Source organism: Vicugna pacos, chromosome 7 (assembly GCF_048564905.1).
Source record: "Vicugna pacos chromosome 7, VicPac4, whole genome shotgun sequence".
In the NCBI taxonomy this organism is placed as follows: domain Eukaryota; kingdom Metazoa; phylum Chordata; class Mammalia; order Artiodactyla; family Camelidae; genus Vicugna; species Vicugna pacos.
The window spans coordinates 12,369,843-12,386,205 of record NC_132993.1 but is presented as its reverse complement, the minus strand read 5'-3'; the positions used below and the strand labels follow the sequence as shown (position 1 = coordinate 12,386,205).

The following is a 16,363-nucleotide window of genomic DNA, read 5'->3' as shown; positions in this document are numbered from 1 at the left end:
TCTCCTCAGAGTGTGTGTGCTGTGCAGCCACGAGGAAGGGAAAATAGAAAACCTCTAAAACAGTAAATGATCATTCTCGCCCAGACCGGGCTATGTCATTCTAGACAAGTCACCGAACCCAGCTGTGCCTGGGTTTCTACAAAGCGTCCCAGAACAATGCTGGTGGGAGACACCCGCAGAGCTGGAAGCGAGGGGCTCCCGCTGTGAAGGAGGAACAGGGACACTTCAGTTTTAACTTGAGTGGATCCAAGAAAATCAGTGTTGGGAAAGCAGCAAAGAGGAAAATGACTGGATGCAAAAGTGAAGTGGGACACAGGGCAAGAGCTGTGCACTGAGGGGAGGACTGGAGCTGGGCTGGAGGAGACAATGAGACCCCCGCCTTCTCGGGACGGCCAGATGAAGATGAAGAAGGATCCAGTTTTAAGCATAATATGGCCTCAGGATGACTTTTCAACTTGGGACCCTGCTGTAGGTCAAAGGGGAACAAATGTGGTGAACTCTAGGCCTGGGTCCACACCAGGAGGTGGTGTTGAGAACATGGAGCGGGGTGGTCAGTGTTGCGAACACGGGGCGGGGGGGGGTGTTGAGAACACGGGGATGTCCTCTCCATTAGGGCTAGGATAGGGGAGGCGCTGCCAAGAGATGTGGACTCGCCTAGTTGAAAAACTCTCCTGAAAAAGGAAAAATCCAACAGCTGTGATTTCATAAATACATATAATTCTTGTTGAGCAAGGGGAGAGAGAAAAGATGGAAGAGGAAAGGGTGACACAAAGCCAGAGAACTGAAAGAACGCCCATGGGCTTGGAGAGGGGCAGCATGTAAGCACCAGCGCTGCTGCCGGTTCGCCGTGGGAGCGCCGTCCAGCTGGCCGGGGCTAAGCGGGCCCCGGTTTTAGACAGGTCCCCAAAACCACCCTGTCTTCCAAATGTCAGGATTCCTCCTCTTCTCCCAGTGTCCTGAGGGCTCAGCACAGACGGGAGCAGGAAACCCTTTAGGAAGGAACAGACCAGGAGGGGACCCTCTCCTCGCTGGCGCCGCCCCCGCCCTGCAGCCCGGGAGGCAGCGGCAGGGGGCCTGACTCAGCCTGCACTCAGTTCTCGGGTGGGCAGGCCCGCGCAGGGTGAATCACTGGAGCCCGAGTGCTATTCTGAGCGCCGCCAAGGACACGGATGCTCTTGCTGGCGTCCTGGCACCCTTCACAATCTCTCTCCTTCCTTGTCTGGCTGCCAGGAGACGGGTGCTGTAGGAACTGAGTATTTTTGGATTTTTATAGCCCAAGACAAAAACTAACTCTTTCTATTCTTCCTGCAATCCCTCTCAGTTCCTGGAAATCACTAATAGGAGACGAGGGCCGAGAGCCGCCTCGATCCAAGCATAGCTGAGGTGGCCTTACTAAGAAGCAGGGGAGGGCAGAGCAAGGCCTACCTTGTGGATTTCCCCAATGAATCATCTGGCTATTTATTTTGATTGAAAGTACCCCAGAAGAATGCAAGTTTAAGTTCTAAATTCTACCAGGAAGCATCAGACTGGTACCTAGAGCTCTGCATAACTGAACAGCACTTGGATTAATTTCTCCATCTTTCCGGCTCCCACGCAGCCCATGATGACTCACATCCACGCAAGCCATATAAAGAGCTGAGTGCTACAGAGACTCACCAAATGCTACTGGACTCAGTTACCAGGAATTTCAATAAGAATGAGTCTTTGTACTGTCCTCATACTCCTCTATTAAATTATAAGAAGGCCCACGGGGGAAGTCAGCTGTCCTTCGTCCTCGCACTGTGTCACAGACCGCTGGGGATGGGCGCTTGGAAAGCAAAGTTCACGCCTCAGGAAGATGAGGAATGTAGTACTCTCCATCAACAAATATTTATTGGGTTTGAGGAAGGGCACGGGGCAGGGGTTACAGAGATGAAGGAGACATCCTAAGAAAGATTAAATCTGGTAGGAGAGATAAGACATGTACATAAACCATTTTAAACAAGCACAAGGTCCTATAGGATAGGAGAAAGGAGAATTCTCTGGTTTGATGAAAATCAGGCAGGATTCATGAACTGTGTCTTGAAGAACACGTAGAGTTCTCACAAGGGAGGACACAGAGGTGACATCAAAGGTGCAGAAACCTGTCCCATTTTTCAACAAGGATGCAGGGAGACAAAGCTGGAGAGGTAAATTGGGCTTGGACGTGCTTAATGACATGCTTGCAAGCTTGGACTTGATCCAGTGGGTATGCAGACCTCACTGCATACAGACCCTCAACAGGGTGAGAGTCAGGATCAAATCAGTCTCCAGAAGCTTAGTTTGTAAGTTGTCGGCAGGATGGATCAAAAGGGAGAGACATCAGAGAAGTGTTTTAGTTCAGGCGGGCGTAGTGAAGGCCTGGAGGAAGCAGTGACAATGGGGAGGAGAAAGGAAACATGCAATTACACAGAGCCTGAATTTTCACTGGATGTGAGGAAGTGAGACGGAGAGAGGGATATTAAAATGACTCTGGAGAATGAGGAACCACCAGAGAGACATGTTTTTTCAACTCAAGAAGATGGTTTCAAGCCAGAATGACCATGGAAATGACAGTGCCATGAAAAGGCCTATGGATCGAGGAGAAGGCAGAGATTTGGGGGCTGGTTCTCCCTCGTGAAGGCTGAGAGGCCATGTAGATGCCCAGAACACAGTCACAAATCCTTACGAGGGAGATCACGGTGGAGAGAGAGATGGGGGATCATCCACACGGGGTGACAGCAGGAACCGTGACACAGCACAGAAAAGCATTCTGAAGGTAGAACTAACCAAAGGAAGCCCTCTATTTGGAGAATGGAAGAAACAAAAACAAAATGGGGCAAAGCAAAAAGGATAAGTGTTTACTGAGTCCCAACCATTTTCTGTCTCCCCCCTGCCCTGGCCATACCCCCATCACGGCGCTCATCACACATGACAGCCTCCCTCACTGTATTAGCAGTAGTTCAGGGACAGGGATTTTGCTTTTATACACTGGTGTCTAACACTCAGCATTTTTTGGTAAAATTAATAAAACAATCAACTCAAACCCAAGTCTGATTCTGAGGTTCACATTCCTTCTACTATGCTATAAAGTCAGAGAATAGAAAGAGAAACAGGATCGTGTAGGATGACAAAAAGGGAAGCAGCTCCCTATGGAAAACCCACAGCTAGCATCATACTTACTGGACGCTTTCCTCCTAAGAGGAGAAGCAAGACAAGGACGGCCACTGTCACCGCTTCTGTTCACCACTGTACTGGATGTTCTAACCAGGGAAATTAGGCAACAAAAAGAAAGAAAACACATCCAGATTGGAGAGGAAGAAGTAAGACTGTCTCTAATCCCAGATGATGTGATCTTGTCTATGAAAAATTCTAAGAAATTATTAGAACAAAAAACAAATGCAGCTAAGTTCAGGATATAAGATCAATATACAAAAATCGGGGGGAGGGGAGTGGGTATAGCTCAGTGGTAGAGCACATGCTTAGCATGTGTGAGGTCCTGAGTTCATCCCCAGTACCACCATTAAAATAAAAAAGTAAATAAACCTAATTATGTCCCCTCAAAACAAAAACAAAAATAAAAAATTTTAAATATATATATGCAGTAATCAATTGTATCTCTATATACTAGCAACGAAAAATACGAAATGAAGCAAACAATTCCGTTTACAATAGCATCCAAGAAAACTTTAGGATTAAATGTAACAAAAGAAGTACAATACTTGTATAGTGAAAACTATAAAACATTATTGAAAGAAATTAAAGAAGACCTAAATAAATGGAAAGACATTCCACATTCATGGGCTGGAAGATATTATAAATGTTGCCATATAATTAAGAAGGCAGTACTCTCTAAATTGATCTATAGAGTCAACACAGTCCCTTTCAAAATTCCAGTTGCCTTTTTTTTTTTCCAGAAACTGACAAATTAATTCTAAAAATCATGTGGAAATGCAAGGGACCCAGAATCACCAAATGAGTTTTGAAAAAAAGGAACAAAGTTGGAGGGCTCACACTTCCTGATTTCAAAACTTACTACAGAGCTGCAGTAACCAAGGATTGTGGTACTGGTGCAAGGAGAGACATACAGCTCTACATAGATCATACAGCCACACAGATCAAAGGAACAGAATTGAGAGTTCAGAAATAAATTTTTACATTTATGGTCAACTAACCTTTGACAAGGGTGCCAAGACCATTCAATGGGGAAAGAATGATCTTTTCAACAAACAATGGTGGGACAACTAGATATCCACATGCAAAGAATGAACCTGGACTCTATCTAATCCCACATACAAAAATTAACTCAGTATGGATTACACACCTAACTGTAAAAGCTAAAATAATAAAACTCTTAGAAAAAAGCTTGGGAGTAGATCTTCATGACCTTGGACTAGGCAAAAATAGCATATATATGACATCAAAATCAAAAGCAACAGAAGGAAAAACAGGTGCGCTGGACATTATCAGAAATTTTTTTAAGTTTGTGCTTCTAAGGATATCAGCAAGAAAGCAAAAAGACATTGCACAGAATAGGAGAAAAGTGTTCTAAATCATATACCTGGTAAGTGTATCTAGAATACACGAAGAACTCTTACAACTCAATGACAAAAAGACAAATAACCCAATTTTTTAAAGGGCAAAGGAGATACATGTCCAAGAAGATAAACAACTAGCCAACATGCACACAAAAAGGTTCTCGACCTGATTAGTCATTAGAGAACTGCAAATTAAAACCGTAAGGTACCACTTCAAATCTGTTAGGGATGACTAGAACTTTAAAAAGACACACAGTAACAAGGGCTGGTGATGATGTGGAGAAATTAGAACTTTCACAGGTTGCCAGTGGGATTGTAAAATGGTGCAGCCACTTTAAAAAACAGTTTGGCAGTTCAACATGTGAAATATAGTGACCATATGACCCAGCAATCCCACACCCAGGTACACACCCAAAAGATCTGAAAACATACATCCACACAAAAACGTATACACAAATGCTCTGAGCAGCATTACTCATAACAGCCAAAAAGTGGGAATAACCCAAATGCTCACTAACTGCAAATAAACAAAATGTGCTGTATGCATACAATTCAGTCATAGAAAGGAATGAAGTACTGATACATGCTGTAGCCTAAGTGATCCTTGGTCTCAGTTGTACCTGCGGGATTTTAATTTGTGGAGCTGACTGAGTGACGCCGAGGAGAGGTCAATGCCATAGAAAGAAGTTTTTTATTACTCACAGTTCCTGAAAGGAGGGCACACCACACCCACAGGGCCACACGGGGAAGTTCCGGGTTGGGTCAGGAGGGAGGCAGGAGGAGCCAGGAGAGCCTGCACCAGGGCCTGGACCGTGTTTTCTGCGGGCAAGACAAGGCAGGACAAGTAAGCAGCTTAGGACCGACTAGTCTGGAAAATGCCGGCAGGCTTTGCTAAGGGCTGTCTCTTAGTTGTCTGATACCTGGCCCTCCGGTGACGCAGGGCAGGGAAAATATTGGCTTGATGTGTGAGAGTCTGATAAAGAATGGGGCTGGTCTGCAGTATGGGCTCTGGACCAGATCGTTTGCATATGAAAAGTGTGCTGCAGGGCGAGCCCTTCACTATCTCCAAGAGCTGGCTAGTCCTGGGACGGGCAGCCTCTGCCCAGTGAGTGACGCCACGTGTGCCAGAGCATCAAGAATACAGAAAATAAGGCAGGGAGAGGGTACAGCTCAAAGTGGTAGAGCACACGCTTACCATGCATGAGGTCCTGGGTTCATTCCCCAGTACCTCCCCTAAAAAAAGCAAATAAACAAATAAACCTAACTACCTCCCCCCACAAAAAAAAAAAAAGGAATACAGAAAATAAGATAATACAGTTGGCCTTCTGATGAACGGATGCCAAAGACACAAATGTAGAATCTTAGAAAACCCAGTCAGAGCAGCCTTGAAAACATCGTGCTAAGTGAAAGAAGCCGGTCACAAATGACCACGTATTCCATTTATATGAAACGTCCAGGATAGGGACATCCACAGGTACAGAATATAAATCAGTAGTTGCCAGGAGCTGGGGAGAGAGGAGAATGTGGCGTAACCACCAATAGGTATGGGGTTATTTAGGGGTGATGAAAAATGTTCTAAAATTAGACAGTGATAAATGTACAACGCTATGACTATCCCTAAAACCGGCGTACATTTCAAGGGGTGACATGTATATGTGTAAACTATATCTCAATAAAGTTGTTATTTAAAAAAAAAATACAAAGGCAGAGAGGTGTTTAATATGTTCGCAAACAAGACATCGGTAGAAGAGGAGTGTTGCTACCATTTACTCTCAGCTCTCCAGTCTCCCAGATTTTCTAGCTAGAGATGAGGATTCATGCAAGACCTCAACATTAACCCAGTAAACAAGAGGCTCCCTGTGATATCTGAGCAGGAGAATAACACCACAAAAATACTGTTTCACAAGATTACTCTAAGAGTTGAGCACGGTGCCGACTGGAGCAGGGAAGGCTAGAAGGAGGAACACCAAAAGGAAGGCCACTGAGAATGATTCAGACAGAGGAAGGTGGCTTAGAAATCACCATAAAAGATGATTAGAAAAGCAAGCCAGAGTCAGCAACGCCTGGAGATTGGTGACATGGAGAGAGGAAAAGATGTGTCAAAATGATCCTTAAGGCTGTGAGCCTGGGGAAGATGGTGTTGCCATTGACAGTGAAAGACAAACCAGAAAATGTGAGAATTAGGGCACAGAGGAGACTCACAGCCCAGTAGTAAGAGAGAGCTGCCTAATGAATAAGAATCAAAGTGTTCCTTGATGCCCAAGGTCACTCAGAAATGTTTCAAGGAGCTTATTAAACAAAGACCACTAGGAAAGTTATGTGGGAAGTGGGATTGCAGGGATGGTGGGTGAGAAAATGAACTATATTACACTGGGCTGCTGGCAGGACATCCTAGTGATTGCCAGGCAATTTAAGATTGGAAAATGAGTAATAAATTGGGGCTAGAGAGAACAATTTTGTAGTCATCAGGAGATTTTTTTAAAATATGAAAAATAGAACTTTGTAAAAAAAATTACTGGGAACTTGAACAGAGAAAATTAAACATTAACTAAGTTCTACCTCCCACTTATCAGGTACTACATGAGAGGATTTTCCAAAATGATTAGAAGGTAGTCCTGACTTTCCAGAATTTTCCAGATGGGTGAAGACTAAAAACAATATGAACAAAAATGTCTGGAACACAGATGAAATAGTTTTGTCTAGAGAGCTTTCCTGGGATTGAGGATTAGGAGGAAAAGGGAAAATCAAAACGGAGAGAAACAGAATTCAAAGAATGAGAAGGTAGTTAACAACATCTAAAGTAAAGAACAGAGACTGCCAGCTTTGATCAGAAAGCAATGGTGGGGGGGTAGCCTCAATAAAAATTTAAGATTAGAAGCTTAAAAAGCTGAAAGGGGAAGATGGAAGTTGTCTTCAAATATATCAAGAGAAAAAATACATATGTATCTATATCTGTGTTGCTTTGGAAGGAAGAATTAAGACTGATGGGAGAAACTAAGATTTTTACCCAGTAAAACAAATTTTCTAACAATGAGAGCAATCCAACAATGGAATGGCCTTATGGGAGAGCGTGGGTAGACCATCTGAGTTCACATGGGTAGGTCCCCCGGGTTCACAGGGGTACACTATACATCTGGAGAATTGGTTACTACTCATAAGAGAAGGGATGGGAGCAGCAAGGTGTGGAAGGGAAGACTAGGGGTCTCAACTGAGGGTTGAAGGACTAGGGGGGAAAGGTGAAGAGAAGCTAATCAAAGGGCGTGGGATTTAGAGTGAGGCTTAGGCACCCATTCCTGTGCGAGACTGAATTGCCCAAGTGGAGAAACTCCAGATGGGCCTGATCCTTCAGTAAAGCAGGTGGGGCCATCACCAGTGGTGACAGGAGGCTGGGGGGTGGGCGGGGGGGACACCAAGGACTTCCAAGAGCCGGGAGGGTTTCAAAACAAATTGATCTGAAGTAACAATGAGGTAAAGCACAGGTGGCACTCTGGGCAGACAAGTGCAGCTGGCGGGGTCCCTGGAACTTTGTCTCCCCCTGCTGAGTCAAGAGGTATGAGCGGCCTGAGATGCGGAAAGGAGCCCAACGGGAAAGAACTGTTTCTTTGGGGAGGGTGGAGGGAAGAAAATATAAATGTTGATACAAAAATCGCCTTATAAATTAGATCCTGCAGCAATCAAGCAAGCTGCTTGTGCCGAAGCCCGCTAGCAGACGGACGTTGGAGGGGGCAGCAAGGGGCATCCCCGTGGGCCACTCTTGCTGGCTTTGTCTCTAAAAGGCTCTTCTCTTAAGTAACCCATCTCTTTATCCAGAGGCTGTTTCAACAGCCTCGAAGTGATTGCAGCGACCAGGAGTAGGGGGGTGGAGACTGGGGGCTCTGCTCTTAATTAGGGGCCTTTCCTTCTGCCAGGACACAGGCTTGTTTTGAATTTCAAAAGCTCTGTTAAATGACTTATATTCCCCCCAAGAGCTTGTTCACAGAATCATCTTTACAGGAGCCCACCTAGTAGCACAAATGAGGATGAAACCTGTCTCAGGACAATGGGGCTGTTTGGGGAAGGGTCTCTCTGCTGCCTCTGCTTTAGTCACTGCTCCTTCACCTCCCAGGCTCACTCTCTTGGCTCCAGAGTGGTCTCGATTTTATAACCCCATTAACATCTTCATTCCATGCAACAGAGACAAGTTATCTATACTGTTTCTTAGGCACTGTTTTTTAATGGAAATCCACAGCAATGGTTAGGTTCCTGAAACTTTCTATGGTGAGCCTAGGAAAACAAACAAAATGCTAAATAAATAAGCAAATGCCTGTGTACACATTTAGGCCTGTGGTATCCTGGTGTCACTCTTTAGGACATGATAACTATTAAGCAAGGTGAAGACCTTTGAAGTCCTCAGATGAAAGGTTTTACCTAAATACAATTATCCCATTAAAACCCAGAATGTTCCCATCAAACAGGTAGCCTTTTTATCAGCATTTCCCTTATGATGAAGTTATAAGCTGACAACTTCTTTGTATCAGAGGATTTAAAATGGTTTCAAGTGATTTTGCTACTTTTTATCTCATTTCTGAAAGGGCAAAAAGGAAAAATAAGTTATTTCTTTCATCAGAGGACAACAGCAGGCAGTAAAAAGCTGACTAATGGCATTTGGGAAGCAAGACTCTCATTCAAAGTTAATTAAACGTGCATTAGACAGAAGGGGAAGAGCAGGGACCTTGGTCAAGAGGGAAGAGGAGACGTGGCTCAGGTCGGTACATGACATGATCACCTCCACCGACTCCCAGGGGCCCTGGAGGAGGGAAGACTCACAATACAACAGTCTGTCAGGTCCTCCTGAGCCTCAGACAGAAGGACCAGGAAAGAGGGAAGAGGTGTTCTTTAAAAAGGCAAACCTGGAGCAGAAGGCACTGCAGAGAGGGGCCCTGGGAGCGCTTGGTCCAGCAGCAGGGGCAAGGCTGGAGGCAGTCATACGACAAAGCTTCACAGCACCTGACGGGCCTGCTCACCTGCAGGACGCTGGTGCTGACGACGGGAGCATTTGCACAACGTACACCTTGGAAGTCAGCCTAGGATAAGATTAAAGTCAAATGAGAAGAGGCCGTGTGGCAACACAGAAAAAACACTGACGTGAAGTCAGAAGACCTGGGTCCTGATTTAGTCCTGCTCTCATTTATTAGATGTGCGACCCTGGGCAAATCCCTGAGCCTCCGTTCTCTAATCTAAGGAATAGAACCACGGGCCCTCCTACCTCCATAGATGCGGTGGCGACAAAAGAGGGTAGTGGGTGGGAGGGCACTTTTTAAAGTCGTGTGCACACATTAAGTGTAGTCTAGTGATTATGGGAAGACACCACTGGGGGCTCAAGCACAGAATTCTCTTTCCAGTATTAGTGTTGACGTACGTGTACATATCTCTGTATGTACATGTGTGTACAGTTAAATGTAACAGTTACATATACTTACAGTCCCCTATAATTACCTGTAACACATGTATAACCATTTAAGTGATTTGTATTATCTATGTTTGCACACAGAAATCTCATATCAAATCTGATTTATTCTGGATGTATGCTGAAACAAACCTGGTAATCAGAAATGACTGGGGCATTTAAGGAAAAGTGAAAGGAAGATGAGCCTGAGCCTGGAAGTACAGAGGTCATGCGGGAAGGTAGACCGGCTGCCTTGACTCGGTGGCTGCTGCGACCTTGGACATGGAGCCAACTCTTTCACGCTCACAATTTAATGGAGGAAGTGCTAACTTAACCAGGAACAACCAGAGAACGAAATAAGGCAGTAAAATCACTCAGCCCGGGCAGACTGCGTGGTCTACCTGTTAACAGCTCTGAAGTTCAAAGGAAGGAAAGAGCGTTAGTTGTGGGGTGATGAGGAAAAGCTCCGTGGAGTGAGGCAGCAGGAGCTGAGAGGGACGGACAGAACTGGAAGGAAGAGGGCAGTCCAGGCGAAAACACGTGGCAGGAATAAGGACAGCAACCTGAAAAGCACGGGGTTTGTTCTGCAGCAGTAAGTTCACTGTTCCCTGTGGCCGGCTGAGCTCACCCGGAGAGCTGACAGGTCTGAGAGCCCAGGGAGAGGAGAATGTGCTCTCTGCCAAGCGGCCTGGCCCCATAAGCTGGCCATTTGCTGCAGGAGGCAGTGTCGCACTTAAAGAAGAGGAAGGGCCACCTGCGGCGTCGGGGAGCCACACCCCACCCTGCCCACCCTCCACTCTCCCATTTTCCTTCCACCTTTTCCAACACGATCAACATGTACTCGGTACCAACCATGCAAGGAACTATGCATTGGAGAAAAAGACCAATTATCTCCTTGGGGACTTATATATAAAAACAAGTAAGACAGAAACAGCTAGGCACCAAATAAGTAATACTGATGTAAGTAACAAAAAAGGCGAGACGGTGGAGGGCTAGCAAGGCTGGCTGGGAAAAGGACCCTTGGACTAGACGGTGCTGGGCCAAACCTTGAAAGAAAACTTAAGATTCAAAAGCAAAGAGCTAAAAAAAGGGGTATTACAGACAAGAAGGTAAGTAAGTAGGAAAAAAAACACTGACAACACTGCTGAATGGTACACTTAAAATGGCTAAGATGGTACATTTTATATCATGTGTATTGTATCACAATTAAACATTTTTTAATTAAAAATAGAACAGGTGCTTCCTGAAAAAAAAAAGACAAAAAGATATGTGCATTTTGATCCAGGGAAAGGGTAAATGGCTTTCAAAGACTCAAAAGGGTTTGTGACTTAGAAAACATGAAAACCATTCAGGTCGGTAATTGGCAGAGTGGGCTGTGTGGGGATGGGAGGAGGGCTGAGGTTATGTAAGTTGAGCCTGTTTCCCTTGAGACTTGCTGTTAACTAAACACCGGACAGCATTATATAAATCGATGCCATATCTCTCTTTAGTGGCTTCTTATTCACTAAGTACTTAACGGAGCTATTATTAGATGATGAGAACAGCTTGTCTGGGAAAGCTGGTGACACCTACTGTAGGAAGGCAACTAGCAGAGGGTGAACAGAGAGGAGACCCCAGTAAAAGACAGGTGGTTAGGAAGATTCAATCCATTAAAATGCCACAGAAGCCAAAGAGAAAAAGTCCTGGGAAGGATGAAGTGGTTACTGGTGTCAAGTGTAAGAGAAGGTTTAAGAAAGATAAGGGATGAAAAAAAAAATCTCTGAATTCGAGGACCTTCAGCTGCACGGTTTCTGTAAGGTGATGCAAAAAATGTAAAAGGTTAAGGATAAGATATCCAAACTAGGACACCTGGAGAGCAAAGGGATATGCTATAATTATGATATGATAATTATGTCAGAACATCAGGCATAAACCAGAACTGTCCTGGGCGAACAGACACAGTTACCCAGTCGAGGAGGAAGTCAGTAGCGCTGCCAGGAAGGGAGCAGACACCATCTGTTAACTCAGAGGGTTTGGATGTGAAGAGGAAAACAGGACCTAAGTCAGAAGAACTAACAGGGACAAGAAAAGTCTTTATCAGTTATCTGTGTGGGAGGAGGGAGGACTTCTGGGGTTTTAAAGGGGGAGGGAAGGAGGGGATGGGAGCCTCTTGTATCCTCCATCCCGCTGAACGTCAAGACACACACAGAGGGCCCTTTTCGTGTGTCTGTGTTGACTGTGGGACACTGGTCCTCCAGGAAGCAGCGAGGAATAGAATAAGTAGAAGTGGAGAGAAGCCTTTTTCCTTTGAAACTATATGGAAGGAAGGGGAAAAAAACTCACCGTATGACAAGGAAAGGTAGGCCAGAGCACTGTATTTCAACCCAGAAAGTATCAGAGGTTGAGCTGTCAGAGAAGAATCCTTTTCCAAATTAGCCTTCACTGTGGCCTTTTCTTCCAGGGGAAAAAAGGAAAAAGTGAAGTTAACTCTTAGGAGTTCTTTAAGGCTAATTTGTACATGGACTGCTAGGACCACAACAGGAGATATACTTCCTATTATTCTGCAAGATACAGTGCAAGGTATAATTTCATTCAGTGCTGAGCAGTTATTTTACTTATAATTTCATTTCAGGTATAGCTTACAGTCTACAGAGAGGTCAAGGGGACACTCACCCAGCTAAGTTTAAAGTGGGCAAGAAAAGAATGGTTGGGGTCAGGATACGAAGATGTGACCATGGGATACAAAGATGCGGGAGAGGAACCTCTCTCAGTCAAATGTCAGAAAGAGGCTAAATATCAAAATGGGGTTTATCTACAGAAGATTCTTAAATTAGAACCAGGCAACTCATCCAACCCGAGCACAATCTTACACAAAGGGGAAGGCAAGGCTTCCACAGAATGCAACAGAAACGGGGCCGTCCCAGCACTGAGAAGGGGAGAACCTGTGGTCTGGCAACACCACAGCGTCAGTGAGTGGTCACTAGGGAACGCTCAACAGCAGGAAATCGTGAGGCATGAATCACGTGCTACATCGCGGCGCTCAGAGCACACACAAAGTAACCAGATGGACAGATATTTATTATAAAAGTCAGTTTATTTTCCCTTTTTGTGTTTCATTTTCCCTTTTTGTCAGTAATGAGCAATTAACTGATTGGCAGTCTGCTTGATTAAATAACATTAACAAGTTCATAAACACATCACATTTCAGAGTATAAAGCAAGAGGTTGAAAAATATTTCCTAACCTAATGCAAATTAGGCAGCCCTCAAAATTGCACATTTTTTGCCTGTTCATTTATATAATTTAAAATATATATATACAGAATAACCTTAAAATATTGATAATTAGTACAGAATTCACAGTCTTGAGGACAAGTACGCTACAAACTTCTAAAGAATGGACACCTAGACACCCCTCAGGCCCAGTTATCCATTAATGTGATTCAGTGTCACACGCTTAACGTTTACAGGGCCTGAAGGTCTATCCTTCTATTCTAATTCTAGTCTCCTGCTGAGGTGATTCAAGGAACCCGGTTGTGGCAGAGATCAATCCTCTGAAAACCGGAAGCCAAGCAGCTTCTTAGTGGATCCTGAAGTCCCAGAGAACAAGTCTGGGGCCGAGTACTTCGGTCATAAGTTACACACTGGAATGTTCACAACTGATGTACCTTATGGTCCTTAAAAGGAAGACTAAGAGCTTCCAGGAGTCAGGGATAGTTCTGAATGAAGGCAGAGGAGAAGCTGACAATAATTTGAAGATACGTCTGCTTCTGCAGCTGAACGACCTCAGAGGAGATCCAGAGTGACTGAGCCCATCAACATGTAGTGTGCTTTTTCCCACCGCAGTTAACTAAGGGATCCTCTGTCCCAGGCAGGCTTATGCTGGATCCAGCTGGAGCACTTGATCAGGATTTGGTGCTTCAAAGATGAACCACTCTCTGCAAACTCATTCCCAAAGCAAAACGCAGCCATCCTTTCTATTCATGGAGCACATATGTCGTCGACAGAAGCCGCGCATGACTGCCTCGCGGTCACTCAGCTTTCCAGGCTGGAGAACAAGGGTCCAAGCCCAATGCAGCATTCAGCGCTGAAGGGATACACCGCCACAGGCCAGCAAAGACCCTGGAAGAGTCCTAGGCCATTCAGTACGTTTGTGAAACAACGATAAAAATCATTAACAGTAATTGCTGTAGTGTAGAAAAACCTCCCAGCCTTCAGTCCGGTCAGCATCTCAGGTGGCTGACACTGCTGAAAGAGGCTTGACAATCCGAGGCTACGCTGGAGCTCCTAAGACCACCCCACAATAGGGCAGATTAGAAATTACCGTCCTGGCGGGTCTCCTGTTGTTCTTTTGTGGGCATCCGTCACTCACTCAATATGCGAGCTTGTCGTCTTTGCAAAAGAGAGCCTATTTCCCTCACTATTAGTGGTGAAATAAATAGAATTGTACAACTTGTCTGTGAAGAGAAAAAAGCATTAAATATGCAGCCACAATTTAATCAATTCTGATAGAACATCACGTTTTGAACGTAATAATGAATCTGGGCAATTACATTCATTTTTGACTTCGTACAAAGATAACTCAATCTTTAATGAATTAGAAAATGATTTTGAAAGTTATAATTAATATTACAAAATACTTCATGTTACATTACAGTCTCCAAATAAAGAACTGAAGTACACAAATTACGTAATTCGCTATAGGTAGAGCAGAAAATTGATACTGGAGCTCATATTTAAAACAGTATTTCTTCTGATAGTTCAGTTTTCTTTCTATTACAACTTCTAGTATGATCATACCAGCAGGTTCATCAGGAAATATTTCCCTCTACTTAGCATGGATATCAGAAGTAAAATAGAATTATATGGACCAGTCTTTAACAGTCAGAAGGCAGCAGCTAGGCAGAAGAAAGCATCCTTTGTGACAGCAGAGTATGTAAGCCTTAAGGCAGCTCCAGGGAATTCCAGCGCTGAGCTATCCCCAAGGCTCCTTGAACAAGGCTGGAGGAGAGTATCTGGACGTGGGGTGATGGAAGCTGCATCCAATTAGGATGCCCTAGATTTAGGAACAGGATACTAAATGCATCCCCCGGTGAACGAAGCCATCACCAGACTCTCTAGTAGTGGACTTGTCTCGAGCACTGTCTCTATACTGTGATAAGAGCACGTCACATGTTTTTTCAACAGAGAGCAATGTTTTAAAAGCAAAAGGCTTTATTCTGTATTGGCTGTTTCCTGGAAAGTAGAGTTTCAGCCAAGAATGTGTAAGGCACAACAGATATTTTCTCAAGAGACTCAAGGTTCATTTCAGAACTTTCACAACAGTGTTAATTATAGCAGTGTTTCTTGTTTAACCCTTTGTGGCTTGGTGTACACTGTAATTTCCTTCAGAATTTCCAAATTATATTTAGCAGATCAAGAGTACCCCAGAAGAGTACCCTGACTAATGCCTGGGCATATGTAAGTCTCTCATCATTTTTTCTAGAATTATAAATGACAATACTCACTAGACTCAGGTCAAGGGCAAACTAACAGCCCTTTCCCTCCTTGAAAAAAGAATGTGTCTTTTAGAATAACAACATGTTACTTTTCACAAAAGAATCTTTAAAAGCAATCAGCAGTTTTTCTGGTTTAAGAAATGATTTAAGTAAATGTTTTGAACTAATTTTTAAAAATGATAGTTAAAAGAAAAAAAGAAAAGCACACACTTACCATAAGAATGAAAAAGTAGAAAACCCACATCCATCCTAGGTTGTCCTGGATCAGAGACACTAAATACTAAAAGAGAGAAAAGGAATCACAATATAACCCTCTATAAACCAGCAAAATGAAGTAGCTAAACAGCAGATCACACATGGGTCTTCTAGAAAATAAGAAGAGTTAGGATTCGTACAATGTTTCACAGTTTAAGGAACTCTTTCATATATATGTGCCTATTTAAGCTTTACTGACAACTTTGTCTGGTAAGTGGGCAGAGTCCAAATACAAAAATTGCATAACAAAAGGCTCAAGTCCAGGAGGTTTATTTTTACTCACTTTGCTATTAAGAGAAAAAGATGAACAGCCTGAAGCCACTTCCGTTTAATCATTCCTTCTTCCAATGAAAGGTCCTACAATTGATGCTTTCAAAAATAGTTCGTCGTTTAAGTATACCACTCATTTTTCAATAATGCTCTTTGCTCACAGGATTACTGTATGACTTTGACACTCTACAGCATAGTCTTTTCCTTTATTTTCAATTACTGAAATCTATCCAATAGCAATTAACCCATTTTCTTTTTAAAAATTATGGTAAAGTACATTTAACATAAAACTTGCCATTTATAACCATCTTTCAGTGCACAACTCAGCAGCATCAAATACATTCATGATGTTACACAATCATCACCACTACCTATTCTCAAAAATTTCCCTCACCCCAAACAG

The 16,363-nt window shown here is 43.8% G+C and overlaps 1 protein-coding gene across 3 annotated transcripts in view; it reads right to left on the bottom strand.

The window, feature by feature from the left end:
• Positions 1 to 13,014: 13,014 nt before the first annotated feature.
• Positions 13,015 to 16,363, bottom strand: part of SLC37A3 (solute carrier family 37 member 3) — a 34,729-nt gene continuing 31,380 nt past the window's right edge. For 2 of the 3 annotated variants that reach the window (XM_072964343.1, XM_031674624.2), the window contains exons 14-15: positions 15,650 to 15,715; positions 13,015 to 14,394 (exon numbers count right to left, since the gene is read on the bottom strand). In XM_072964343.1, the coding sequence (XP_072820444.1) occupies positions 14,302 to 14,394; positions 15,650 to 15,715 (159 nt within the window). In that variant the 3' untranslated portion in view covers positions 13,015 to 14,301. The other variant, XM_072964344.1, reaches the window with a different exon arrangement.